This window comes from Rhineura floridana, chromosome 3 (assembly GCF_030035675.1).
Source record: "Rhineura floridana isolate rRhiFlo1 chromosome 3, rRhiFlo1.hap2, whole genome shotgun sequence".
Classification (NCBI taxonomy): domain Eukaryota; kingdom Metazoa; phylum Chordata; class Lepidosauria; order Squamata; family Rhineuridae; genus Rhineura; species Rhineura floridana.
Genome location: NC_084482.1, coordinates 229,249,030 through 229,276,965, shown reverse-complemented (window position 1 = coordinate 229,276,965; position 27,936 = coordinate 229,249,030). Strand labels below are relative to the sequence as shown.

The 27,936-nt window shown below is 44.7% G+C and overlaps 1 protein-coding gene across 1 annotated transcript; it reads right to left on the bottom strand.

Annotated features, from left to right (window-relative positions):
- Window positions 1-287: 287 nt before the first annotated feature.
- LOC133381808 (zinc finger protein 845-like) lies at window positions 288-27,936 on the bottom strand. The gene is made up of 3 exons (XM_061621279.1): window positions 27,759-27,936; window positions 15,840-17,052; window positions 288-1,685 (listed from the first exon to the last, which is right to left on the bottom strand). Exons 1-3 carry the CDS (start codon window positions 27,826-27,828, stop codon window positions 554-556), a joined length of 2,415 nt encoding a protein of 804 aa, XP_061477263.1. The 5' UTR covers window positions 27,829-27,936; the 3' UTR covers window positions 288-553.

Here is a 27,936-nt window from a genome sequence, read left to right as displayed (position 1 = left end):
TGTATTAGATGCTGTGTGACAAACACTACTAACCCCTTCACGAAAACTGATGTTCGAATTATGCACATGGAGGTATCAAAGACAGAAGTGGAGGATCTAGAGGAAGTAGATAAAGTAAGACTTGAAATGTCATTAATTGAATATTGAATTGGGCAGCTAGAAACTGCCAGAGGGGGGATATGATGGGGAAAAACTGGACAACTGAGAGGCCATTTTGGCTTCTACAGCCACCTTGGCCTCAGCATCCATCTTGGGTGCTCACCCATCTCTGGAAAACTAAAACCTCTCTGTCACTGCAAAGCAAAAACTGACACGCCATCAAAATAGCAGGTGAAGGGAAGTGGAACAGTCTGTGGTTAAGCTAAGAGAAGAAGATTGTCAGGGGTCTGAAACTCCCCATAAAAATCCTGTTGGTAGCCTGGCTTCCCCATATGGATCCATTGATGCACAGAAAGAGTTGAACTCCGCTTAAAGCTTTTTCCAAATTCAAAGCATCTATACATCTCTTCCTTTGAACGGATCCTTTGATGTGCCTGAAGGTAGCCATTCTACACTACAAGCAAGTATCAGGTTTGTTCCCTGTATGTGTTCTGTGATGCGAAGTAAGGTGGCCACTCTGACTGAAGCTCTTTCCACACTCCAAGCATTGATAAGGTTTGTCCCCTGTGTGACTTCTATGATGCACCATAAGGGAGCTACTCCATCTGAAGCTTTTTCCACACTCGAAGCATTTATAAGGTTTGTCTCCTGTGTGAGTTTTGTGGTGCAAAGTAAGGTGGCCACTCTGACTGAACCTCTTTCCACACTCCAAGCATTGATAAGGTTTGTCCCCTGTGTGACTTCTATGATGCACCATAAGGGAGCTACTCCATCTGAAGCTTTTTCCACACTCGAAGCATTTATAAGGTTTCTCTCCTGTGTGAGTTTTGTGGTGCAAAGTAAGGTGGCCACTCTGACTGAAGCTCTTTCCACACTCCAAGCATTGATAAGGTTTGTCCCCTGTGTGACTTCTATGATGCACCATAAGGGAGCTACTCCATCTGAAGCTTTTTCCACACTCGAAGCATTTATAAGGTTTGTCTCCTGTGTGAGTTTTGTGGTGCAAAGTAAGGTGGTCATTCCGACTGAAGCTCTTTTCACACTGCAAGCATTTATGAGGTTTACCCCCTGTGTGAGTTCTTTGATGCGAAGTCAGGCTGCTGCTCTGACTGAAGCTCTTTCCACACTCCAAGCATTTATGAGGTTTATCCCCTGTGTGAGTTCTTTGATGCAAAGTATGGTTGGTACTCTGACTGAAGCTCTTTCCACACTCCAAGCATTTATAAGGTTTGTACCCTGTGTGAGTTCTTTGATGCGAAGTAAGGTTGCTACTCCGACTGAAGCTCTTTCCACACTCCAAGCACGTATGAGGTTTGTCCCCTGTGTGAGTTCTTTGATGCGAAGTAAGGTGGCCACTCTGACTGAAGCTCTTTCCACACTCCATGCATTTGTAAGGTTTGTACCCTGTGTGAGTTCTTTGATGCGAAGTAAGGTGGCCTCTCTGACTGAAGCTCTTTCCACACTCCCAGCATTTATAAGGTTTGTCCCCTGTGTGTGTTCTTTGATGAGAAGTAAGGTTGCTACTCTGACTGAAACTCTTTCCACACTCCAAGCATTTATAAGGTTTGTCCCCTGTGTGAGTTTGTCTCTCCTCTTGTCTCTTTGCTCCATCTTGACTCCTCAATTTCTGCTCCTGCATCTGCTCCTCAGCTTTTTCCAGTGATACTTTGGATGGTTCTCCCTTAGCCTTGACCCCCCAGATGTATCCTGATGAAATGAAAAGGAAAGGTGATAAAGTGCTGTGGAGAAATCCTGTGAATATATTATGATTTGTATTTTGAAACATTTCTGGGAGCTCCATGGATATCAGAGTTTAACTGTCAAAGCTAATGGCGTACGGAGTTATTTTAGCAGTAGGTGCTTGGTAACAGGTTGTGAAAAGAAACACACACAGAGACAACTGTAACAAAAATCTGCTCTCTTGTTCCTCCATTTAAGGTGGACAGCCCAGTACTTATGCACAGCTGGAACTGACAAACCTAGGATGGATCCTGTCTGACAGGAACATGGCCCTTTCCACTGCCAGAGGGCAGCTTGCACCCCCTCCCTCCCTCCTCCCTCCCTCCTCCCTCCCTCCCAAAATGTTAGCCCCCTGTTACCTGCAACATGAGATAGTGCTGAAAGATGAGACCCCCAGGTCAGAAGGCACTCTGTGAGCTACTGGGGGAGAACAAAGGACAAGTATGAGTAGCTCTGTGACTAATGATGCAGCTGGGTCAAAGCCGCACAAATGTGGAAGGAGAGTCCGGAGTTGTACAACATACACAATAGAAACATGGAATGTGAGAAGCATGAACCAGGGAAAGTTAGAAATTGTCAAGCAGGAAATGGAATGCATCGACATTACAATAATTGGCGTGAGTGAATTAAAATGGATGGGAATGGGACATTTTCAGGCAACTACAAAATATTTTATGTAGGAAATGATAAATTAAGAAGAAACGGGGTTGTTCTAATAGTGAGAAGTAACGTAGCAAAAGCAATTGGGAGCTATCATGCAAAGGCTGAGTGAGTGATATCAATGAGATTTCATGGGAAACCTATCAATGTAACCATCATCTAAGTCTGTGCTCCAACGGCAAACAGAGAAGACGAGGAAACAGAGATTTTATGCAGAAGTACAGGAAGAAATTAAAGGGAAATTTAGGCCAAGAGTACGGATGTTGAATAATCAACAGGGGAACACACTGACTGACTGAGATGAAATAAAAGGAAGATGGAAGCAATACACTGAATAACTCTATAAAAGAGATGCCAAAATGACAGATTCATTAACGGAGGAACCATACGATGAAGAACCAGAAATTTTAGAATCTGAGGTGAAAGCTGCTCTTAAAATACTTGGAAGAAACAAATCACCAGGAACAGATGGCATACCAATAGAATTGCTACAAGCTACTGAGACTGAATCTGTCCAAATTTTGACAAAACTTTTTCAACCAGTATGGAAGAGAAAACAATGGCCCACAGACTGGAAGCGTTCAATATACATCCCAACTCTAAACAAAGGGAATCTCAGGGAATGCAGTAATTTTTGAACTATTGCCTTAATATGCCATGCAAGTAAAGTAAAAGCTCTTACCGTATATGGAGCTAGAAGTGCCAGATGTCCAAGCTGGATTTAGAAAGGGAAGAGGCACCAGAGATCATATCACAAACATACGTTGGATAATGGAACAGAGGAAGGAATTTCAGAAGAAAATCACCCTGTGCTTTATAGACTACAGCAAAGCCTTTGACTGTGTAGATCATGAAAAACTATGGAATGCTTTCAAAGAAATGGGGGTGCCACAGCATCTGATTGTCCGGATACACAATCTATACTCTGGACAAGAGGCTCCCGTAAGGACAGAATATGGGGAAACCGATTGGTTCCCCATCGGAAAGGGTGTGAGACAGGGTTATATTTTATCACCCTATTTGTTTAATCTGTATGCAGAACATATCATATGGAAAGTGGGATTGGACCAAGATGAAGGAGGTGTGAAAACTGGAGGGAGAAATATCAATAATTTAAGATATGCAGACGATACCGTACTACTAGCAGAAACCAGTAATGATTTGAAATGAATGCTGATGAAAGTTAAAGAGGAAAGCACAAAAGCAGGACTACAGCTCAACGTCAAGAAGACTAAAGTAAGGACAAGAGAAGATTTATGTAACTGTACAGTTGACAGCAAGGACATTGAACTTGTCAAGGATTATCAATACCTTGGCACAGTCATTAATCAAACTGGAGACAATAGTGAAGAAATCAGAAGAAGTCTTGGACTGGGGAGGGTAGCTATGAGAGAACTCGAAAAGATCCTCAAATGCAAAGATGCATCACCAAACACCAAAGTCAAGATCTTTCAGACCATGCTAATCCCCATCTCTCTGTATGGATTTGAAAGTTGGCCGGTGAAAAGAAAGATCAACTCATTTGAAATGTGGTGTTGGAGTAGAACATTCCAGATACTATGGAGCACGAAAAAGAGAAATAATTTGGTGTTAGAACAAATTAAACCAAAACTACTATTAGAAGCTAAACTGAGGTTGTCATACTTTGGACACATCATCAGAAGACCTGATTCACTAGAGAAGACAATAATGCTGGGGAAAACAGAAGGGAGTAGAAAAAGAGGAAGGCCAAACAAGAGATTTTATTTATTTATTTATTACATTTATTAGTTGCCCATCTGGCTGGATAACCAGGCACTTTGGGCGATGCACAACATAACAACATACAGTTCACATTAAAACTTTAAAATTCCAACAATATTACTAAAACCTAACCCACCCCAAAGGATTCATTCCATCAAGGAAGCTACAGACCTGAGCTTACATGGTTTGAACAGGGTGGTTCACGACAGAATCTATTGGAGGTCACTGATTCATAGGGTCGCCATAAGTGGTAATTGACTTGAAGGCAGATAACCCACACACACACCTGCACTGTGAGTTCAGCTTTAATTGATCCAAGAGATCCCAGTGCCCCACAAACTTATGTGGGAGGAAATATCCTGAAAAGGGGGGCTGTGATATTCAGCCTTTGTGCCTCATCCACCATCAGGAAAAACCTGCAGTGGACCAGCCAAACAGCTTTATGCCTGAGAGGACCAATATCCTGGAGGTAAGTAGTGACTTAGGATCAGGTACATGCTTTAGCTAAAACATGGGTTCCCCATTACCGAGTAAAAGGATTTTGAGGTGCTAAAGAAAAGCTGACTCTTGAGATTAGTGGCAGCAACAGGGGGAGAGTGTTGGTTGTAGTCCTTACAGTAAGTTAAAGTGGGCTCTGGCTGGGAAGTGCAGGGTGTGCTGTCCTAGGATCCCAGAATTATAAGCACTAGATTGGCCCCCCAGAGTCTTCCTGTCTGGGAAAAGGGTGTACAGGAAGTGATGGCAGCTCTACCGGATAATCTGAAATGCATAGTGGGTCAGGTTTGCGAAGCAGGGGTGCCAGGAAGGGAGTAAGAAGGCTGTCCTTAACCTCTCCTAATTCTAACAGAGCAGGTCGCCATCTCAGGAATCTCCCGCATGATCTCCTTGTACAGAGCTCTCTAGGCTGGATCCAGCTGAGCCCGTTGATCCTTGGTGTAGTGCAAGGACACTTCCTCAAAGGTCAGCAGTCCTTGGAAAAAGAAAACCATTGCCTTCCTCATTCACACTCCCAGGCAAGGCGTGGACATCATCTGCCCTCCACTCGCACTCTGAAGAGAGATGGGGCAAGTGGGATCTTTTCCTTTAGTGTTCACAAATCATCTCAGGTCCAGATGGCATCTACCTGAGAGCTCTTTAAACAACCCAAATGTGACATTGCTGACATTTTAACAAAAATATGTACCTTCTCCCAAAGACTTGCTACCATATGGACTGGCAAATGTATCACAATTTGAAAGCCAAAAGGACAGAGAAGGTATCTTGGAAATTAGAGGCCTATTAGCTGTTCCGTGAAAAGTAGTGGTAAATATTATTAAAGACAGAATTACCAAACATGGAGTGGAACACAGCAATCATGGGATATGAGGAAATATGCTTTCATGCATCAGTAAGTGTTTAAAGATCAGGAAGGAGAAAGAAGGAATAAATGAATAGTTCTTCCAATGGAGGGATTTAAGAAGTGCCCTCCTGCCAATCATCAGGATTAGGACCTGTGCTTTTAAACTTGTTTCTAAATTTAATGGATTTGGGGTGAGAAGTGAGGTAACCAACTTTACTGTTGATATCTGGATTCTGTTGAAGTCCCTCCTTTGCGCTATTTCCTTTGGCTTTGTGGTCGTTTGTAACCCTTAGAGAGCAAAGTGGCTGAAGGTCCTCGGCTGATTTGCATGGAGAGCGAGGGGAGGCGGGAAGCCCCTTTCTGGCCGGTGACCCTTCTCCATATTGAATAAATAAAACTGCCATGCACATTTTTTAAAAAAGGCTTCGAGGGAACAGCTTAGGTTAACCTATACTCTGCAGGGACTTTTTGTGCTGACTATGAAGTGACCGAGTCCAGCTAGAGACAGATCTCCTGCCTTAATGCCTTCCTTCTTGGACTCTCGTGTTACTGTGGTGAGCACCGACAGTGCACTCCTAAGACCTGTGAACATCCTGCAAGCAAATCAGGACGAATGCTCCCTTGTGGTCGCATTACCCGCCCATAAAGAAATCAGAACAAACGCTCAATAAAGATATGAGAGAGTCGAATTCTGCTGCTTCCTAAGTGTGCTTGATGATAAGAACATAAGAACATAAGAAGAGCCTGCTGGATCAGGCCAGTGGCCCATCCAGTCCAGCATCCTGTTCTCACAGTGGCCAACCAGGTGCTGGGGGAAGCCCGCAAGCAGGACCCGAGTGCAAGAACACTCTCCCCTCCTGAGGCTTCCGGCAACTGGTTTTCAGAAGCATGCTGCCTCTGACTAGGGTGGCAGAGCACAGCCATCATGGTTAGTAGCCATTCATAGCCCTGTCCTCCATGAATTTGTCTAATCTTCTTTTAAAGCCATCCAAGCTGGTGGCCATTACTGCATCTTGTGGGATCAAATTCCATAGTTTAACTATGCGCTGAGTAAAGAAGTACTTCCTTTTGTCTGTCCTGAATCTTCCAACATTCAGCTTCTTTGAATGTCCACGAGTTCTAGTATTATGAGAGAGGGAGAAGAACTTTTCTCTATCCACTTTCTCAATGCCATGCATAATTTTATACACTTCTATCATGTCTCCTCTGACCCGCCTTTTCTCTAAACTAAAAAGCCCCAAATGCTGCAACCTTTCTTCGTAAGGGGGTCGCTCCATCCCCTTGATCATTCTGGTTGCCCTCTTCTGAACCTTTTCCAACTCTATAATATCCTTTTTGAGATGAGGCGACCAGAACTGTACAACTATTCCAAATGCGGCCGCACCATAGATTTATACAACGGCATTATGATATCGGCTGTTTTATTTTCAATACCTTTCCTAATTATCGCTAGCATGGAATTTGCCTTTTTCACAGCTGCCACACACTGGGTCGACATTTTCATTGTGCTGTCCACTACAACCCCGAGGTCTCTCTCCTGGTCGGTCACCGCCAGTTCAGACCCCATGAGCGTATATGTGTAATTCAGATTTTTTGCTCCAATATGCATAATTTTACACTTGTTTATATTGAATTGCATTTGCCATTTTTCCGCCCATTCACTCAGTTTGGAGAGGTCTTTTTGGAGCTCTTCGCAATCCCTTTTTGTTTTAACAACCCTGAACAATTTAGTGTCGTCAGCAAACTTGGCCACTTCACTGCTCACTCCTAATTCTAGGTCATTAATGAAGAAGTTGAAAAGTACAGGTCCCAATACCGATCCTTGAGGGACTCCACTTTCTACAGCCCTCCATTGGGAGAACTGTCCATTTATTCCTACTCTCTGCTTTCTGCTTCTTAACCAATTCCTTATCCACAAGAGGACCTCTCCTCTTATTCCATGACTGCTAAGCTTCCTCAGAAGCCTTTGGTGAGGTACCTTGTCAAACGCTTTTTGAAAGTCTAAGTACACTATGTCCACTGGATCACCTCTATCTATATGCTTGTTGACACTCTCAAAGAATTCTAATAGGTTACTGAGACAGGACTTTCCCTTGCAGAAGCCATGCTGGCTCTGCTTCAGCAAGGCTTGTTCTTCTATGTGCTTAGTTAATCTAGCTTTAATCATACTTTCTACCAGTTTTCCAGGGACAGAAGTGAAGGTAACTGGCCTGTAATTTCTGGGATCCCCTCTGGATCCCTTTTTGAAGATTGGCGTTACATTTGCCACTTTCCAGTCCTCAGGCACGGAGGAGGACCCGAGGGACAAGTTACATATTTTAGTTAGCAGATCAGCAATTTCACCTTTGAGTTCTTTGAGAACTCTCGGGTGGATGCCATCCGGGCCCGGTGATTTGTCAGTTTTTATATTGTCCATTAAGCTTAGAACTTCCTCTCTCATTACCACTATTTGTCTCAGTTCCTCAGAATCCCTTCCTGCAAATGTTAGTTCGGGTTCAGGGATCTGCTCTATATCTTCCACTGTGAAGACAGATGCAAAGAATTCATTTAGCTTCTCTGCAATCTCCTTATCGTTCTTTAGGACACCTTTGACTCCCTTATCATCCAAGGGTCCAATTGTCTCCCTAGATGGTCTCTTGCTTTGAATGTATTTATAGAATTTTTTGTTGTTGGTTTTTATGTTCTTAGCAATGTGCTCCTCAAATTCTTTTTTAGCATCCCTTATTGTCTTCTTGCATTTCTTTTGCCAGAGTTTGTGTTCTTTTTTTATTTTCTTCATTCGGACAAGACTTCCATTTTCTGAAGGAAGACTTTTTGCCTCTGAGAGCTTCCTTGACTTTGCTCGTTAACCATTATTATTATTATTATTTAGTTGCATTTCTAAACCGCCCTATAGCTAGCAGCTCCCAGGGCGGTGTACAACATGATAAAATCACAATATTTAAAATACAGCAAGTGTGTATTGCGCAGACAATATAAACATTATATAAACAAAGTGAAAGAAAACTAAAAAAAATAAGATTAAAAGCTTAAATACTTTAAAATACTTTAAAATGCCTGGGTGAAGAGGTGGGTTTTTACCTGGCGCCGAAAAGATGACAGAGAAGGTGCCAGGCGTATCTCATCTGGGAGGGCATTCCATAATTCGGGGGCCACCACCGAAAAGGCCCTAGATCTTGTTACTGTTCTCCAGGCCTCTGTATGGGTTGGGACCCGGAGAAGGGCCTTAGACGTCGAGCGGAGTGAACGGGTAGGAACATAGCGGGAGAGGCGTTCCATCAGATATTGCGGTCCAGTGCCGTTAAGGGCTTTATAGGTGAGGACCAACACTTTGAATCTGGCCCAGAAACATATTGGAAGCCAGTGCAGTTGGGCCAGAATAGGTGTTATGTGGTCAAATTTCTTCGTCCCAGTAAGAACTCTGGCCGCAGCATTCTGCACTAGCTGAAGTTTCCGAATCGTTTTCAAAGGTAACCCTACGTAGAGAGCATTACAGTAATCCAATCTAGAAGTTACCAGAGCGTGAATAACTGAGGCTAGGTTCTCCCTGTCCAGATAGCGTCGTAGTTGTGCTCCCAGCCGAAGCTGGTAGAACGCATTTCGTGCCACCGAGGCTACCTGGGCCTCAAGTGACAGAATCGGATCTAATAAGATCCCCAAACTACGGACCTGTTCCTTTAGGGGGAGTGTAACCCCATCTAGGACAGGTCTGACTTCAACCATCTGAGCAGAGGGCCCCCCAACTAGCAGCATCTCAGTCTTGTCAGGATTGAGCTTCAGTTTGTTTGCTCTCATCCAGTCCATTATCGCGGCCAGGCAGCGGTTCAGTACAGCAACAGCCTCACCTGAAGAAGATGAAAAGGAGAAATAGAGCTGTGTATCATCAGCATATTGCTGGAAACGCACTCCATAACTCCTGATGACCTCACCCAGCGGCTTCATATAGATATTAAAAAGCATGGGGGACAGAACTGAGCCCTGCGGGACCCCATACTGGAGCACCCAGGGACTCGAGTAGTGTTCCCCAAGCATCACCTTCTGGAGACGATTCTCGAGATAGGAGCACAGCCACAGCCAAGCAGTGCCTCCAACTTCTAACTCCGCGAGTCGCCCCAGAAGGATACCATGGTTGATGGTATCAAAAGCCGCCGAGAGATCCAGGAGAACCAACAGAGTTACACTCCCTCTGTCTTTCTCCCGACAGAGGTCATCATACAGGGCAACCAAGGCTGTTTCTGTACCAAACCCCAGCCGAAAGCCAGATTGAAATGGATCCAGATAATCAGTTTCATCCAAGAGGGCCTGGAGTTGGCGAGCGACCATGCGCTCTAGAACCTTGCCCAGAAATGGAACATTTGCTACCGGCCTATAGTTGTTAAAGTTATTAGGGTCCAAGGAGGACTTTTTTTAGGAGTGGTCGCACTACCGCCTGTTTCAGGCAAGGTGGGACCACTCCCTTTCGTAACGAGGCATTAATTACCTCCTTGGCCCAGCCGGCCGTTCCATTTCTGCTAGCTTTTATTAGCCACGAGGGGCAAGGGTCCAGAGCGGAAGTAGTCACCCGTATCTGTCCAAGCACCTTGTCCACATCCTCGAGCTGTACCAACTGAAACTCATCCAATAAAACAGGACAAGACTGTGTTCTGGACACCTCATTAGATTCAACTGTTACAATATTGGAGTCAAGGTCCCGACGGATGCTTATGATCTTGTCTTGGAAGTGCCTCGCAAACTCATTACAGCGGGCTATTGATGGTAATATTGCGTCTGGAGAACCAGAGTGTAAAAGTCTCCGGACAACCATGCTGGCATCTTCTTGGCCCTGGCGGTACCTTTTCTGATCTGCGGTATGCACTCCAGTTGAGCTTCTAATATAGTGTTTTTAAACAACTTCCAAGCATTTTCGAGTGATGTGACCCTCTGGACTTTGTTTTTCAGCTTTCTTTTTACCAATCCCCTCATTTTTGTGAAGTTTCCTCTTTTGAAGTCAAATGTGACCGTGTTGGATTTTCTTGGCAATTGGCCATTTACATGTATGTTTAATTTAATAGCACTGTGGTCACTGCTCCCAATCGGTTCAACAACACTTACATCTCGCACAAGATGGTAGCCTGAAAGCAGAATTCTCATGAGTGTTTCTTATCCACACTTCACCAGGAGGTCCCGGGGTTACCATTTCAAGAGGATAAAACAATCCCCCAGCTAAGATACAAAACAATACAGAACTCATTTATAGCTCATGAAATTGGAGCTCTTTGCATGGGTTCCGGTTGGCGCTGAAGGAGAGCAGGGCTCTCATGCCTTTAACAGCTGAGTGGCAGGCAGATAAGCCTTTTCTAGTCCGGAACTAAAATTATGGGGAAAGCTTCACCTGTTTGATACTGTATTTGTCGGGCATCTTGTTACTTGTGTGTGACCCCCGATTGATCTTTGGGCTCTCCTGCCCCCTGGGTGCACATTTGCTCATGAAGCGAAGGGCATGTATATTTGTGTCACTGTCTGTGAGTGCAGCAGAGGGGGTGATCCACATACTGTGGACCGGGCCCAGAAATTCCTCTGGACAGTTTGGCACCCCAGTTACCCCAGGGAATGGCGTAGGAGTGGTGGGAGGCCAGGCTTGAGGGAGGAATCCTGAGCAAGTGAGTAGTGGAGGAGGCCAGCAGCAGACAACCTGTGAGGCTGAATCCCAGGAAGCAGGAAGAAGCTGTGCCAGAAGGGGTCTGGGGTTTGGAGGTGCTCAGGAGAAGCAGAACCTGATCCCTGTTCCCTCATTCCCAATGTAAGAAAAGAAAGCGCGCCTCTCATCCTGCCTGCTCCAAGGGCCAGGAAGAGCTGCGGGTGAAAATTCTCATGTGTAGCCCGTGCATGCAGCAATTCTCGTGTGGGGCCCCCAGCTTTGTAAAAATGTGACTAAGTCCTTGGAGGGGCGGCAGCAGAGTCCTCAACCTCATGCGTGCTCTGGGCCCCATAAACCCTCTGAGTGGCCCTGCGAAACTGACCTCTGGGGATGTGGCACTGAAGGCACTCCTCAGCCAGGGTGCAATTTTTTTCTAGGGCTGGCCTTGCATATTTTTTTATCAACAACAGATATCCCATTTAGGTTTTTGAACAGTTTCTGTTTTTATTTAAATTCATATTTCTGGTTTAATAACGTACGGTCTGTTTAGGTTTTACACATGGACAGTTTGATTTCCTGTTTATTTTACTGACATGTTTGTTTCCAGTTTAATAACTGGCATAAATACTTATTTCGGTCTATTAAAAAAAAGACAACATCTTTGCAAGACATCAGGTTTCCCAGTTGATTTCCTTTCTGCATTCCCAGTTCTATCTCTTCTTTCTAAAGTCATCTTAGACTTTTGGCAAATGACTCCACTTCTGGCACATAAAAGGGTGCTCTGAAAAAACCATTTGGTTCAAGTAATTGTCACATGACCTCTAGGAAAACATACCTGTGAAACATTAGGTTAGTCTTTCCAATTGTGAGAAGGATCTGAATCCTGGCCGATACACGCTTCAGGATCATGGAGGTGCAGCCATAACAAGAAAATCAATTCCATTAAAATATAATATTTATTAGCAATGTTCCGACGTGTTCTGTGACATGCTGACCCCTTGTGTGCAGGAGATGAGATGACATCCTTTGCAACCTTGGAACTACACAGCCCCGAGAAGGGAGTCCCCTTTTCAAGAAGCTCTGGTTTGATTTCAGTCTTTGTATTATGCGAAAGTAGGGTGTGATGGAGGGGTGCCAGTCCCTGGACCCCCTCCCTCATCCCAGGAGCCAATTCCCCACCCAGGGCAAATGATCCTGGCACAATATCCTTCCCTGCTAAGGCTGTGCATGCTCACAACAGCCCTGTAGTGTAAGGTAGACTGCCACCACCCCTTAAACTCGTTGACCACCCTGAGCCAAGGGGAAGCTCAGAGCCCAGAAAACTGCCAAGGATTCCCAAATGGCAAGAGCCAAACAGACACTTCTTGCCCTGGAGCCTTTAAGCCTTTAATGCCCAATTGACACAATAGTCATGCTCAGTGGCCAAGGTACTAGTTTAGGGCTAACCTACTCCTGAAATGAACACACACTGGAAAATAGAAGTAACTTTATTAAAGAATGAAAGAGGTGCACAGTTACAGCAGCAAAATTGTTCCTTAATATGCACACCCAAAAGGAGCAAGGTAAAATACAGAGAGTTCAGTCCCAACAGAAAAACAAGAAAGCTATCTAGCCTAGTCTCTACTTACACACAGGTAGACAGTTGCACAGTCCCCTCTCCTCAGAGAGAGGAACAGGCAGGAGAGTTGATGCAAAATGGGACCTCAGCAGGCAACATCAAGTAGGCATGATGGGACCCAGAGGAGGAACGAAAGCCAAGGTTTGAGCCCCATACTTATGGCAAACTGCCCAGCAACAGGCTGATTCCAATTAACCAATCAGGAAATTTCTTCATGGAGAAAGGGCCCATCCATCTCCTGGCCAAATGGAACATCCTCCCTAAAACTTCAAGGGCTGTACGACCTTGATGGAGCCTGGCTTCTATGGATAAGGGAGTGTTAGGGTGGGCCTCTGCTTACCCACAGCTGGGAAATAAAACTGCCAACTCAGAGCTCTAATACAGAAGCCAAATGTTAACCTGTTAAGATCCCGCATTAACAAATTAAACCCTACAATTCTTTGCTACACAACCATCTTAATTCAGGTTTTCATGACAAAGAGAATCCCCTTGAAATGATATGTTCGGGTACATTGGCCATTATTTATTTATTTATTACATTTGTATACCGCCCCATAGCCGAAACTCTCTGGGCGGCTTACAACACATGATGGTGATTTTGAGTGGGGAAAATGCCGAGGCAGTGAAGGAGAGGGCGGGACAGACATTATTCCTCTGGGGAGTACATGTGGTGGACAAATCCGACCACGGGGGATGAGTCAAGGTGGCCAGGGACAATGACGCCCGCCACCCACTCTCCCGCCTCCCAACCTTATCCCATTGGAGACTGAGGCAGGGCCCTCTAGGGTGAGGTGGGGTGGGATATGCAGCCCGGGACCTGGGTGCAGGCAAGGGGGAGCCTTGTCTGCCTTTCCTAAAACTACTGAGGGCCAGCCAGCCACTATCCCTCAGCCTCAGAGGAATAGAAAAGGCAAACTACTTCAGAATACCTTTTACCATGAAAACCCACTGACAAAGTTTGTATTCTACCTATCAAGATGGAAATTAAACACACTGGGACATCTGAAAAATGAGAGTTAAAACACAAAGTTTCTCTCACTCCTACTTTAGTAAAGTTACAAAGTTTTCCACTAGTCGGAGCCATAGCTCTACAAAATCAAGAATAAAATATATGATTGCCCAGTATTTCACTAATAATAAATTTCTCAGGATCAAACGGTTTAAAATATCAATCATGAGTTACATGTTCATTTGCTTCCAAACAATATACTCATTAATTAAAGTTAATCACACACACAGGCCTGTTTGCTTCATTTCATGAGTTGAGAAGTTCAAGCTGAACTTGCTTCTCTATGAGACTGGATTTTAGGGTCTCATAGGACTGTGGGCCTTTTTGCTTAGTTCCTTGTGATTTTATTATATTTCATAAACATATGCCTTCTATGTTTATATGTGTGGATATATAAAATTCTCCATTATAACCACACACAGAATCCCACTTTCTGCCAACATTATCATGATTTCCATGCTTCCTGTAACTATTCTATTGACAACATGATCCATTGTTCTGCCTTTACCAATTCTGCTGGTCAACAAGCATGGGTCTGTAAATACCTGAACAACTGGGGAGCCTGTTTTGGGAACAGGACTAGCAATCCTCATGATCCAGGTGGTGGTGTCCCTTGACGGGGGATAGCTGGCCCCTACTACCAAAGGTAGTAAGTTCAACCATGGAAAACATGGTCTTTCCCCCTTCCACAAAGAGCCATGGGAAGCTCTTGTACGACATGATTGGGTCTGTGGAGATAAAGCCTATAAAGTATTGCCAAACTATTGGATTGGCTCCTGCGATGTTGCCTGGCTTATACCAGCTGTCAGGGTCACTCAGGTACTCCCACTTGGTAGAATCAGGAACAAGAGAGCCTCCCCAATGAGAGAGAAAAAGAGAGAAATCAAAACCTGCTCGCCACTCTGCACAATGGGACATAGAAAACAGCAGGCCATTAACGATGGGCTCTTTCCTGCCCTTGGCTGGCACGGCTGCCGTGGGTTCTGGAGTATTGAGATTCAATCTGTAGTGGAAATTCTTGCAAATGAGATCAAAGAAGCTGTTCCTGTGGCCTCTAAGACTATAAAGACCCTACCAGCAACCCAAACCTAAAGAAGGAAAACTGTTCTCCAAAACAGGATGGCACTGGACTCTGCTCACTACGGATGGAATGACTTGCACCATCATTGGGAGCGAATGTTGTTCCTACATAAACAGTTCAGCTGGAGAGATTGAATCCCATGCCAACTCCATAATAGATCATGCCGAGCAAATAGCAGCAGTAGCTTATTTTGACCGGAGTAGCGATTTTGATTGGTGGGGATGGCTACAGAATCCAGCGGGATTACTAGGAGGCCTAGTAAAAAATCTGCTAAAATATGTTCTAATGGGACTATTCTTGCTGGTGCTCATATATGTAATAGTCCAGTTGGCGTTATGTTGTATTAGATGCTGTGTGACAAACACTACTAACCCCTTCACGAAAACTGATGTTCGAATTATGCACATGGAGGTATCAAAGACAGAAGTGGAGGATCTAGAGGAAGTAGATAAAGTAAGACTTGAAATGTCATTAATTGAATATTGAATTGGGGCAGCTAGAAACTGCCAGAGGGGGGATATGATGGGGAAAAACTGGACAACTGAGAGGCCATTTTGGCTCCTGCAGCCACCTTGGCCTCAGCATCCACCTTGGGTGCTCACCCATCTCTGGAAAACTAAAACCTCTCTGTCACTGCAAAGCAAAAACTGACACGCCACCAAAATAGCAGGTGAAGGGAAGTGGAACAGTCTGTGGTTAAGCTAAGAGAAGAAGATTGTCAGGGGTCTGAAACTCCCCTTAAAAATCCTGTTGGTAGCCTGGCTTCCCCATATGGATCCATTGATGCACAGAGAGAGTTGAACTCCACTTAAAGCTTTTTCCAAATTCAAAGCATCTATACATCTCTTCCTTTGAACGGATCCTTTGATGTGCCTGAAGGTAGCCATTCTACACTACAAGCAAGTATCAGGTTTGTTCCCTGTATGTGTTCTGTGATGCGAAGTAAGGTGGCCACTCTGACTGAAGCTCTTTCCACACTCCAAACATTTATAAGGTTTGTCCCCTGTGTGAGATCTTTGATGCACCGTAAGGGCGCTACACCATTTGAAGCTTTTTCCACACTCGAAGCATTTATAAAGTTTGTCCCCTGTATGAGTTTTGTAATGCGAAGTAAGCTGGCCACTCTGACAGAAGCTCTTTCCACACTCCAAGCATTGATAAGGTTTGTCCCCTGTGTGAGATCTTTGATGCACCATAAGGGAGCTACTCCATCTGAAGCTTTTTCCGCACTCGAAGCATTTATAAGGTTTGTCTCCTGTGTGAGTTTTGTGGTGCAAAGTAAGATGGTCATTCCGACTGAAGCTCTTTTCACACTCCAAGCATTTATAAGGTTTGTCCCCTGTGTGAGTTCTTTGATGCAAAGTAAGGGTACTACTCTGACTAAAGCTCTTTCCACACTCCAAGCATTTATGAGGTTTGTCCCCTGTGTGAGTTCTTTGATGCAAAGTAAGGTTGCTACTCTGACTGAAGCTCTTTCCACATTCCAAGCATTTATAAGGTTTGTACCCTGTGTGACTTCTTTGATGTGAAGTAAGGTTGGTACTCTTACTGAAGGTATTTCCACACTCCAAGCATTTATAAGGTTTTTCCCCTGTGTGAGTTCTGTGATGCAAAGTAAGGGTGCTACTCTGACTAAAGCTCTTTCCACACTCCAAGCATTTATAAGGTTTGTCTCCTGTGTGACTTCTTTGATGTGAAGTAAGGTTGGTACTCTTACTGAAGCTCTTTCCACACTCCAAGCATTTATAAGGTTTGTACCCTGTGTGAGTTCTTTGATGCGAAGTAAGGGCGCTACTCCACCTGAAGCTCTTTCCACACTCCAAGCACGTATGAGGTTTGTCCCCTGTGTGAGATCTTTGATGCGAAGTAAGGTGGCCACTCTGACTGAAGCTCTTTCCACACTCCCAGCATTTATAAGGTTTGTCCCCTGTGTGAGTTCTGTGATGCAAAGTAAGGGTGTTACTCTGACTGAAGCTCTTTCCACACTCCAAGCATTTATAAGGTTTCTCCCCTGTGTGAGTTTGTCTTTCCTCTTGTCTCTTTGCTCCATCTTGACTCCTCAGTTTCTGCTCCTGCATCTGCTCCTCAGCTTTTTCCAGTGATACTTTGGATGTTTCTCCCTTAGCCTTGATCCCCCAGATGTATCCTGATGAAATGAAAAGGAAAGGTGATAAAGTGCTGTGGAGAGATCCTGTGTATATATTATGATTTGTATTTTGAAACATTTCTGGGAGCTCCATGGATATCAGAGTTTAACTGTCAAAGCTCAAGGCGTACGGAGTTATTTTAGCAGTAGGTGCTTGGTAACAGGTTGTGAAAAGAGAGACACACAGAGACAACTGTAACAAAAATCTGCTCTCTTGTTCCTCCAATTTAGGGTGGACAGCCCAGTACTTATGCACAGCTGGAACTGACAAACCTAGGATGGATCCTGTCTGACAGGAACATGGCCCTTTCTACTGCCAGAGGGCAGTTTGCATCCCCTCCCTCCCTCCTCCCTCCTTCCCAAAATGTTAGCCCCCTGTTACTTGCAACATGAGATAGTGCTGAAAGATGAGACCCCCAGGTCAGAAGGCACTCTGTGAGCTACTGGGGGAGAACAAAGGACAAGTACGAGTAGCTCTGTGACTAATGATGCAGCTGGGTCAAAGCTGCACAGATGTGGAAGGAGAGTCCGGAGTTGTACAACATACACAATAGAAACATGGAATGTGAGAAGCATGAACCAGGGAAAGTTAGAAATTGTCAAGCAGGAGATGGAATGCATCGACATTACAATAATTGGCGTGAGTGAATTAAAATGGATGGGAATGGGACATTTTCAGGCAACTACAAAATATTTTATGTAGGAAATGATAAATTAAGAAGAAACGAGGTTGTTCTAATAGTGAGAAGTAACGTAGCAAAAGCAATTGGGAACTATCATGCAAAGGCTGAGTGAGTGATATCAATGAGATTTCATGGGAAACCTATCAATGTAACCATCATCTAAGTCTGTGCTCCAACGGCAAACAGACAAGAAGAGGAAACTGATTTGATGCAGAAGTACAGGAAGAAATTAAAGGGAAATTTAGGCCAAGAGTACGGATGTTGAATAATCAACAGGGGAACACACTGACTGACTGAGATGAAATAAAAGGAAGATGGAAGCAGTACACTGAAGAACTCTATAAAAGAGATGCCAAAATGACAGATTCATTAACGGAGGAACCATACGATGAAGAACCAGAAATTTTAGAATCTGAGGTGAAAGCTGCTCTTAAAATACTTGGAAGAAACAAATCACCAGGAACAGATGGCATACCAATAGAATTGCTACAAGCTACTGAGACTGAATCTGTCCAAATTTTGACAAAACTTTTTCAACCAGTATGGAAGAGAAAACAATGGCCCACAGACTGGAAGTGTTCAATATACATCCCAACTCTAAACAAAGGGAATCTCAGGGAATGCAGTAATTTTTGAACTATTGCCTTAATATGCCATGCAAGTAAAGTAAAGGCTCTTACCGTATATGGAGCTAAAAGTGCCAGATGTCCAAGCTGGATTTAGAAAGGGAAGAGGCACCAGAGATCATATCACAAACATACGTTGGATAATGGAACAGAGGAAGGAATTTCAGAAGAAAATCACCCTGTGCTTTATAGACTACAGCAAAGCCTTTGACTGTGTAGATCATGAAAAACTATGGAATGCTTTAAAAGAAATGGGGGTGCCACAGCATCTGATTGTCCGGATACACAATCTATACTCTGGACAAGAGGCTCCCGTAAGGACAGAATATGGGGAAACCGATTGGTTCCCCATCGGAAAGGGTGTGAGACAGGGTTATATTTTATCACCCTATTTGTTTAATCTGTATGCAGAACATATCATATGGAAAGTGGGATTGGACCAAGATGAAGGAGGTGTGAAAACTGGAGGGAGAAATATCAATAATTTAAGATATGCAGACAATACCACACTACTAGCAGAAACCAGTAATGATTTGAAACGAATGCTGATGAAAGTGAAAGAGGAAAGCACACAAGCAGGACTACAGCTCAACGTCAAGAAGACTAAAGTAATGACAAGAGAAGATTTATGCAACTTTACAGTTGGCAATGAGGACACTGAACTTGTCAAGGATTATCAATACCTTGGCACAGTCATTAATCAAACTGGAGACAATAGTGAAGAAATCAGAAGAAGTCTTGGACTGGGGAGGGTAGCTATGAGAGAACTCGAAAAGATCCTCAAATGCAAAGATGCATCACCAAACACCAAAGTCAAGATCTTTCAGACCATGCTAATCCCCATCTCTCTGTATGGATTTGAAAGTTGGCCGGTGAAAAGAAAGATCAACTCATTTGAAATGTGGTGTTGGAGTAGAGCATTCCAGATACTATGGAGCACGAAAAAGAGAAATAATTTGGTGTTAGAACAAATTAAACCAAAACTACTATTAGAAGCTAAACTGAGGTTGTCACACTTTGGACACATCATCAGAAGACCTGATTCACTAGAGAAGACAATAATGCTGGGGAAAACAGAAGGGAGTAGAAAAAGAGGAAGGCCAAACAAGAGATTTTATTTATTTATTTATTACATTTATTAGTTGCCCATCTGGCTGGATAACCAGGCACTTTGGGCGATGCACAACATAACAACATACAGTTCACATTAAAACTTTAAAATTCCAACAATATTACTAAAACCTAACCCACCCCAAAGGATTCATTCCATCAAGGAAGCTACAGACCTGAGCTTACATGGTTTGAACAGGGTGGTTCACGACAGAATCTATTGGAGGTCACTGATTCATAGGGTCGCCATAAGTGGTAATTGACTTGAAGGCAGATAACCCACACACACACCTGCACTGTGAGTTCAGCTTTAATTGATCCAAGAGATCCCAGTGCCCCATAAACTTATGTGGGAGGAAATATCCTGAAAAGGGGGGCTGTGATATTCAGCCTTTGTGCCTCATCCACCATCAGGAAAAACCTGCAGTGGACCAGCCAAACAGCTTTATGCCTGAGAGGACCAATATCCTGGAGGTAAGTAGTGACTTAGGATCAGGTAGATACTTGAGCTAAAAGATGGGTTCCCCATTACCAAGTAAGAGGATTTTGAGGTGCTAAAGAAAAGCTGACTCTTCAGATTAGTGGCAGCAACTGGGGGAGAGTGTTGGTTGTAGGCCTTACAGTAAGTTAAAGTGGGCTCTGGCTGGGAAGTGCAGGGTGTGCTGTCCTAGGATCCCAGAATTATAAGCACTAAATTGGCCCCCAGAGTCTTCCTGTCTGGGAAAAGGGTGTACAGGAAATGATGGCAGCTCTATCGATAATCTGAAATGCATAGTGGGTCAGGTCTGCGAAGCAGGGGTGCCAGGAAGGGAGTAAGAAGGCTATCCGTAACCTCTCCTAATTCTAACAGAGCAGGTCGCCATCTCATGAATCTCCCGCATGATCTCCTTGTACAGAGCTCTCTAGGCTGGATCCAGCTGAGCCCGTTCCTCCTGGGAGAAGTGCACTTCCTCAAAGGTCACCAGTCCTTGGAAGAAGAAAACCATTGCCTTCCTCATTCACACTTCCAGGCAAGGCGTGGACATCATCTGCCCTCCACTCGCACTCTGAAGAGAGATGGGGCAAGCGGGATCTTTTCCTTTAGTGTTCACAAACCATCTCAGGTCCAGATGGCATCTACCTGAGAGGTCTTAAAACAACCCAAATGTGACATTGCTGACATTTTAACAAAAATATGTACCTTCTCCCAAAGACTTGCTACCATATGGACTGGCAAATGTATCACAATTTGAAAGCCAAAAGGACAGAGAAGGTATCTTGGAAATTAGAGGCCTATTAGCTGTTCCGTGAAAAGTAGTGGAAAATATTATTAAAGAGAATTACCAAACATGGAGTGGAACACAGCAATCATGGGATATGAGGAAATATGCTTTCATGCATCAGTAAGTGTTTAAAGATCAGGGAGGAGAAAGAAGGAATAAATGAATAGTTCTCCCAATGGATGGATTTAAGAAGTGCCTGTGACGCCCTTCCCTGGCTCTCCCTGTCAGGTTCCTACCTGCTCGTGGCTACTGCCTGTCACTAGGCATCACCAGGGACTCCACCAGTCCGGACTGTCCTTTTTTATGGTTTCTCTCTCCGCTCTAGCACAGACCTCACCAGATCCCCCTGCTAGGCAGCACCACTAGTCACGTCCTATAACCAGTATTCCCAGAGACTCTGCCTGAGTCTCTCTCAATCAGGTTACCTCTGTGACTGCGTGCTTAAGCTGTCCCAATCCCTTTGATCTATATAGAATGCTTATAATTCTGGGTTGCTCTGGATACTTGTGGTGTTATATTCTTCCCTTCACCGCTGCCACCAATTGTTACAGTTTCCCTTCAGCCTTGGTAAGTACCTTGCCCTCCCCTCTGGTCTGTATATTCCCCAGCCAAGGATCAGGCCTCCGGTAAACCAAAATAGTGTTTATTAAATATTAGAAATAACAAGATTACTTCATAAAGGCACATAAGCATATGGTTTCATCTATTCCTGTGGTACTTGTCTTAGTATTAATCCGAACTCCACACTCTCCCCACATCCACCTCCAAACACCCAGCTCCAAACACCTCTCAAACACCTCTAAAACCCACCAACGTCCACCCAGATTCAACTGTCATCCTTCCATTTATACTCTCAGCCATCCAAACACTCAGCCAATCATCCAGCATTCTACTGCTCATTTACTCCCCCTCCTCTTTCATTCCACTTCCCATGTATCTTCTATACAAACAGCACTTACCATATATACATTAATACAGGAACATCACAGTGCCCTCCTGGCAATCATCAGGATTAGGACCTGTGCTTTTAAACTTGTTTCTAAATTTAATGGATTTGGGGTGAGAAGTGAGGTAACCAACTTTTGGCTGCCCATTTGCTACCGAGCCACGTTCAAGGTTCTAGTTTTGGTGTACAAAGCCCTATACAGCTCGGGAGCAGGATACCGGAAAGTCCGTCTTACCCATTATATACCCAGTCTATCACTGCGATCTGCAGGGGAGGGCCTCCTTCAGATACCATCTTATCAAGAGGTTCGTTCTGCACAATATAGGAAATGGACCTTTAGTGTGGCAGCACCTGCCCTGTGGAATTCCCTCCCCTTGAATCTGTGTCAGAATTGTATATGTTTTTTAATAATGTTTTTAACCCTTTTTAAGATGGTTTTAAAAATGTTTTTAATGCTGTTTTGTTTTAATGTATTTTAAGATTTGTTTTTATGATGTTTTAAAGTGTTTTTAGTGCTTTCTTTGCCTTGCAGGAAGGGTGGGATATAAACCAATCAACCAATCAATCAATGAATCAATATCAAGTTCAGGGTGATTAAAATAAAGAGGGATTGTGAGGAACTCCAAAAGGAACTCTTCAAGCAGTCTTGGGTATTAAAGAGCAAATGCAATTAAATGTAAGCAAGCGTAAAGTTATGCACAGAAGTGAAAATACATTTTAAAGTGTATTTTAACAGTATTTCACTATTATCTTGTATTTTGGACGTTGTTTGGTTCTTTTATTGTTTGTTAGTTTTTGAGTTTTGATTTATTGTATTTATTGTACTTATACACTGTGCTTGTTTTATCTTTTATGTACACCGCCCAGAGAGCCTTCGGGCTTAAGGCGGTATATAAATTAAATAAAATAAATAATAAATAAAATAAAAAAAATCCTAACTTAACTGGTGGTGACTGACAGGAGAAAGACCTTGAGGTCATAGCGGATGCTTCAGTTAAGATACTGACGTTATAGCTAGGAAATTGGTGAATTCCATGTGAGGGATCTTTAAGATATAGATTGAAAATAAAACTGCCAATATCATAACGCCATTATACACATCTAAGATGTGATCCCACTTGGAATGCTGTTTTCAGTTCTGGTTGCTGACCGCAAAAACAGTAACCCCGCTCACCAACATCGCTGCGCACCCAGAGGGGCTCCTCAGGTGCTTCCAGCCTGCATTTTGCGCTTAGAGGAGGGGGCTGGAAGGGGAAGTCCCTCCTTTGCGCTATTTCCTTTGGCTTTGTGGTCGTTTGTAACCCTTAGAGAGCAAAGTGGCTGAAGGTCAAAAAGCTGACAAAGCGTCAAGGCGAGTTAAGCAGCAGAGCGAAAAGAGGGTAAGTAGCTCCCATTTATTCCATTATTTAATTGAAGTAAAACAGCTCAGAAAAATAACTAATAAGGGCAGCCAAAGGTCACCCTGAGCTAGGAGCCAAATCCTGAAAGAACCTATATCTTAGGAGACAGATCCTAGGAGAAGGAAGCGTATAGAAAGCTAGTTTTCAACACCACCCTAGCAGGAAAGCTTCAGGGGACACTGTAAACAAGGCTAAATTCCAGTCAGAGAGAAGGGGGAATAGGAAACTCCACTGATACATACAGGGAGAGAGTCAGCTCAGTCCTTGCTAAAAAGGGCAGCTCCAGCCTTCCTGAAACACAACCACAAGCTCTGTTTCCCTAGGTTAAAGAAAGGTCAGGCTGTTCTAGGTGGGAAAACAACAAACACAAAAGACTTGCCTGGAAGGCGCAGCCCCTTGCTGAGATTAAAAGCAGCCAAAAGCTTAAACAGCCCCGCCCCTTGCTCAGGAAGGAAGCCTGAGAGAATACTAAAGAGTTAAGCCCCAGCTGATAGCCATCAGCCTCAAGTAACACATCATTGGCTGGCAGCAGTAGCTGGGAGGAACCAGCCACACATATAAAGTCAGAGCACCCTAGCGAGGGAGCCTGCTCCACGAGCTAGAGGGAGCCCCAGCTGACGAAGCGTCAAGGCGAGTTAAGCAGCAGAGCGAGTTCGGCAGCAGGGCGAGGAGGCCAGGGCCCCCCACTCTGCCCGTCTGTTCCCTGACCTCAACTAAACCGCAGTCTCCAACCCATTGCCGTAATAAACCTTAAACAAAACTATGCAGGTAAGAAGCCAGCAGGGGTGTGGGGGCTTTCCAGTGTTTTGCACCGCCTGCAGCATGTACGACTATCTGCCTGTTGGACAGAAGTCGTGGGTATGCTCTTGGTGCAATGAGCTCCTGGCTTTCCGGGAAAGACTTCATTTCCTTGAGGCCAAGGTGGCGGACCTGGAAAAGCTGAGAGAGGCAGAGAGGTGTGTGGAGGAGGCCTTCAGGGACGTTATAGCTGTGTCCCACTCCAACGATGATAGCTCTCCTGCTATCATGGACAACGATGGTCTTGGGGAAGGAGAGCATCCAGCTGAGGAAGAGGGAAACGATCCCTTAGAAGGGACCCATTCCTTGGGGGATGAGCAGCTATCCTCTCGTGCCAAGGATATATCTGCAGGGGGTGGAGGGATCCTTGTAGTGGGTGATTCGATCATTAGGAACATAGACAGTGGGGTGTGTGATGGGCGCGTAGACCGCAAGGTGTTTTGCCTGCCTGGTGCGAAGGTTGCGGATATCGCCCGTCATTTAGATAGTTTGGTAGACAGTGCTGGGAAGGAGTCAGCGGTCGTGGTGCACGTTGGCACCAACGACATGGGGAAATGCAGCCGTGAGGTCCTGGAAGCAAAATTTAGGTTGCTAGGTAGGATGCTGAAAGCCAGGACCTCCAAGGTGGCTTTCTCTGAAATGCTACCGGTTCCACGCGCAGGACCAGCCAGACAGGCCCAGCTTCGCAGTCTCAATGCGTGGATGAGACGATGGTGTCGGGTGGAAGGGTTTGGATTTGTTAGGCACTGGGGAACATTTTGGGACAAGCCAGGCCTGTACAAAAGGGACGGGCTCCACTTGAACCAGAATGGAACCAGACTGCTGGCACTTAAAATTAAAAAGGTGGCAGAGCAGCTTTTAAACTGACTGAGGGGGGAAACCCGACAGGAGCTGAGAAAGGTCCAGTTCGGAATAAACCTCCCCCCTGGGATAAAAACCAAAGAAATGATGAAATTTTAAAAGGGGTAGGCCTAGAAGTAGGCATTGTGAGAGCAGGGGCACAGGATATCAATTCAGAAGAGCAAAATTACCACAGGCCTAACCACAAGTGCCAAAGACACTTGAAGAGAGACACTGCTTACAAGTGCCTGTACGCTAATGCTAGGAGCTTCCGAACCAAGATGGGAGAACTGGAGTGCTTGGTCTTAGAGGAGAGCATTGATATAGTGAGCATAACGGAGACTTGGTGGAATGGAGAAAACCAGTGGGATACGGTTATCCCTGGATATAAACTATATTGGAAGGACAGGGAAGGACGTATTGGTGGCGGAGTCGCTCTATACGTGAAAGAAGGCATTGAATCCAGCAAGCTCAAAACCCCCAAAGAGGCAGACTCCTCCACAGAATCGTTGTGGGTGGTGATACCATGCCCCAGGAGGGACTTAATACTGGGAACGATCTATCGTCCCCCTGATCAAAATGCTCAGGGAGACCTTGAGATGAGATACGATATTGAGGAAGCATCCAAACTAGGAAATGTGGTAGTAGTGGGTGACTTCAACTACCCGGACATAGACTGGCTGCATATGTGTTCCAGTCATGACAAAGAAGCAAAGTTTCTAGATATTCTAAATGACTATTCCCTAGACCAGTTGGTCATGGAACCGACCAGAGGGACGGCAACCCTGGACTTAATCCTCAGTGGGGACCGGGACCTGGTGCGAGATGTAAGACTCCAAAAAGAGGAAACTTCACAAAAATGAGGGGATTGGTAAAAAGAAAGCTGAAAAACAAAGTCCAGAGGGTCACATCACTCGAAAATGCTTGGAAGTTGTTTCAAAACACTATATTAGAAGCTCAACTGGAGTGCATACCGCAGATCAGAAAAGGTACCGCCAGGGCCAAGAAGATGCCAGCATGGTTAACGAGCAAAGTCAAGGAAGCTCTTAGAGGCAAAAAGTCTTCCTTCAGAAAATGGAAGTCTTGTCCGAATGAAGAAAATAAAAAAGAACACAAACTCTGGCAAAAGAAATGCGAGAAGACAATAAGGGATGCTAAAAAAGAATTTGAGCAGCACATTGCTAAGAACATAAAAACCAACAACAAAAAATTCTATAAATACATTCAAAGCAGGAGACCATCTAGGGAGATGATTGGACCCTTGGATGATAAGGGAGTCAAAGGTGTACTAAAGAACAAGTGTAAAATTATGCATATTGGAGCAAAAAATCTTAATTTCACATATACACTCATGGGGTCTGAACTGGCGGTGACCGACCAGGAGAGAGACCTCGGGGTTGTAGTGGACAGCACGATGAAAATGTCGACCCAGTGTGCAGCAGCTGTGAAAAAGGCAAATTCCATGCTAGCGATAATTAGGAAAGGTATTGAAAATAAAACAGCCGATATCATAATGCCGTTGTATAAATCTATGGTGCGGCCGCATTTGGAATACTGTGTACAGTTCTGGTCGCCTCATCTCAAAAAGGATATTATAGAGTTGGAAAAGGTTCAGAAGAGGGCAACCAGAATGATCAAGGGGATGGAGCGACTCCCTTACGAAGAAAGGTTGCAGCATTTGGGGCTTTTTAGTTTAGAGAAAAGGCGGGTCAGAGGAGACATGATAGAAGTGTATAAAATTATGCATGGCATTGAGAAAGTGGATAGAGAAAAGTTCTTCTCCCTCTCTCATAATACTAGAACTCGTGGACATTCAAAGAAGCTGAATGTTGGAAGATTCAGGACAGACAAAAGGAAGTACTTCTTTACTCAGCGCATAGTTAAACTATGGAATTTGATCCCACAAGATGCAGTAATGGCCACCAGCTTGGATGGCTTTAAAAGAAGATTAGACAAATTCATGGAGGACAGGGCTATCCATGGCTACTAGCCGTGATGGCTGTGCTCTGCCACCCTAGTCAGAGGCAGCATGCTTCTGAAAACCAGTTGCCGGAAGCCTCAGGAGGGGAGAGTGTTCTTGCACTCGGGTCCTGCTTGCGGGCTTCCTCCAGGCACCTGGTTGGCCACTGTGAGAACAGGATGCTGGACTAGATGGGCCACTGGCCTGATCCAGCAGGCTCTTCTTATGTTCTTATGTTCTTAAGGTCCTCGGCTTCTTCGCACAGAGAGCGAGGGGAGGCGGGAAGCCTTTTTCTGGCCGGTGACCCTTCTCCATATTAAGTAAATAAAAATGCCATGCACATTTTTAAAAAAAGGCTTCGAGGGAACAGCTTAGGTTAACCTATACTCTGCAGGGACATTTTGTGCTGACTATGAAGTGACCGAGTCCAGCCAGAGACAGATTTCCTGCCTAATGCCTTCCTTCTGGGACTCTCATGTTACGTGGTGAGCACCGACAGTGCACTCCTAAGACCTGTGAACATCCTGCAAGCAAATCAGGAGGAATGCTCCCTTGTGGTCGCATTACCCGCCCATAAGAAATCAGAACAAATGCTCAATAAATATATGAGAGGGTTGAATCCTGCTGCTTCCTAAGTGTGCTTGAAGATGGTAGCCTGAAAGCAGAATTCTCAGAAGTGTTTCTTATCCACACTTCACCAGAAGGTCCCGGGGTTACCATTTCAAGAGGATAAAACAATCCCCCAGCTAAGATACAAAGCAATACAGAACTCATTTATAGCTCATGAAATTGGAGCTCTTTGCATGGATTCCGGTTGGCCCTGAAGGAGAGCAGGGCTCTCATGCCTTTAACAGCTGAGTGGCAGGCAGATATTAAACAGAGTAAGCCTTTTCAAGTCTGGCTTCACCTGTTTGATACTGTATTTGTCGGGCATCTTGTTACTTGTGTGTGACCCCCGATTGATCTTTGGGCTCTCCTCCCCCCTGGGTGCACATTTGCTCATGAAGCAAAGGGCATGTATATTTGTGTCACTGTCTGCGTCTCTTCTCTCCCACCCTCCCCTCCGCCCCAAATTGCATACCTTTCTTTCGAGGCTCCCTCCGTGCAACCCCGCTCGCCAACATCCCTGCACACACAAAGGGAGGCTCCATTTATCGCAGAGAGGCGGGGCAGGAAAGGGACGTCCCTCGGTTGCGCTCTTTCCTGCGGCTCCGTTGTCCTTTGTTAACCCTTAAAGTGGCTGGAGCTCCTCGGCTGCT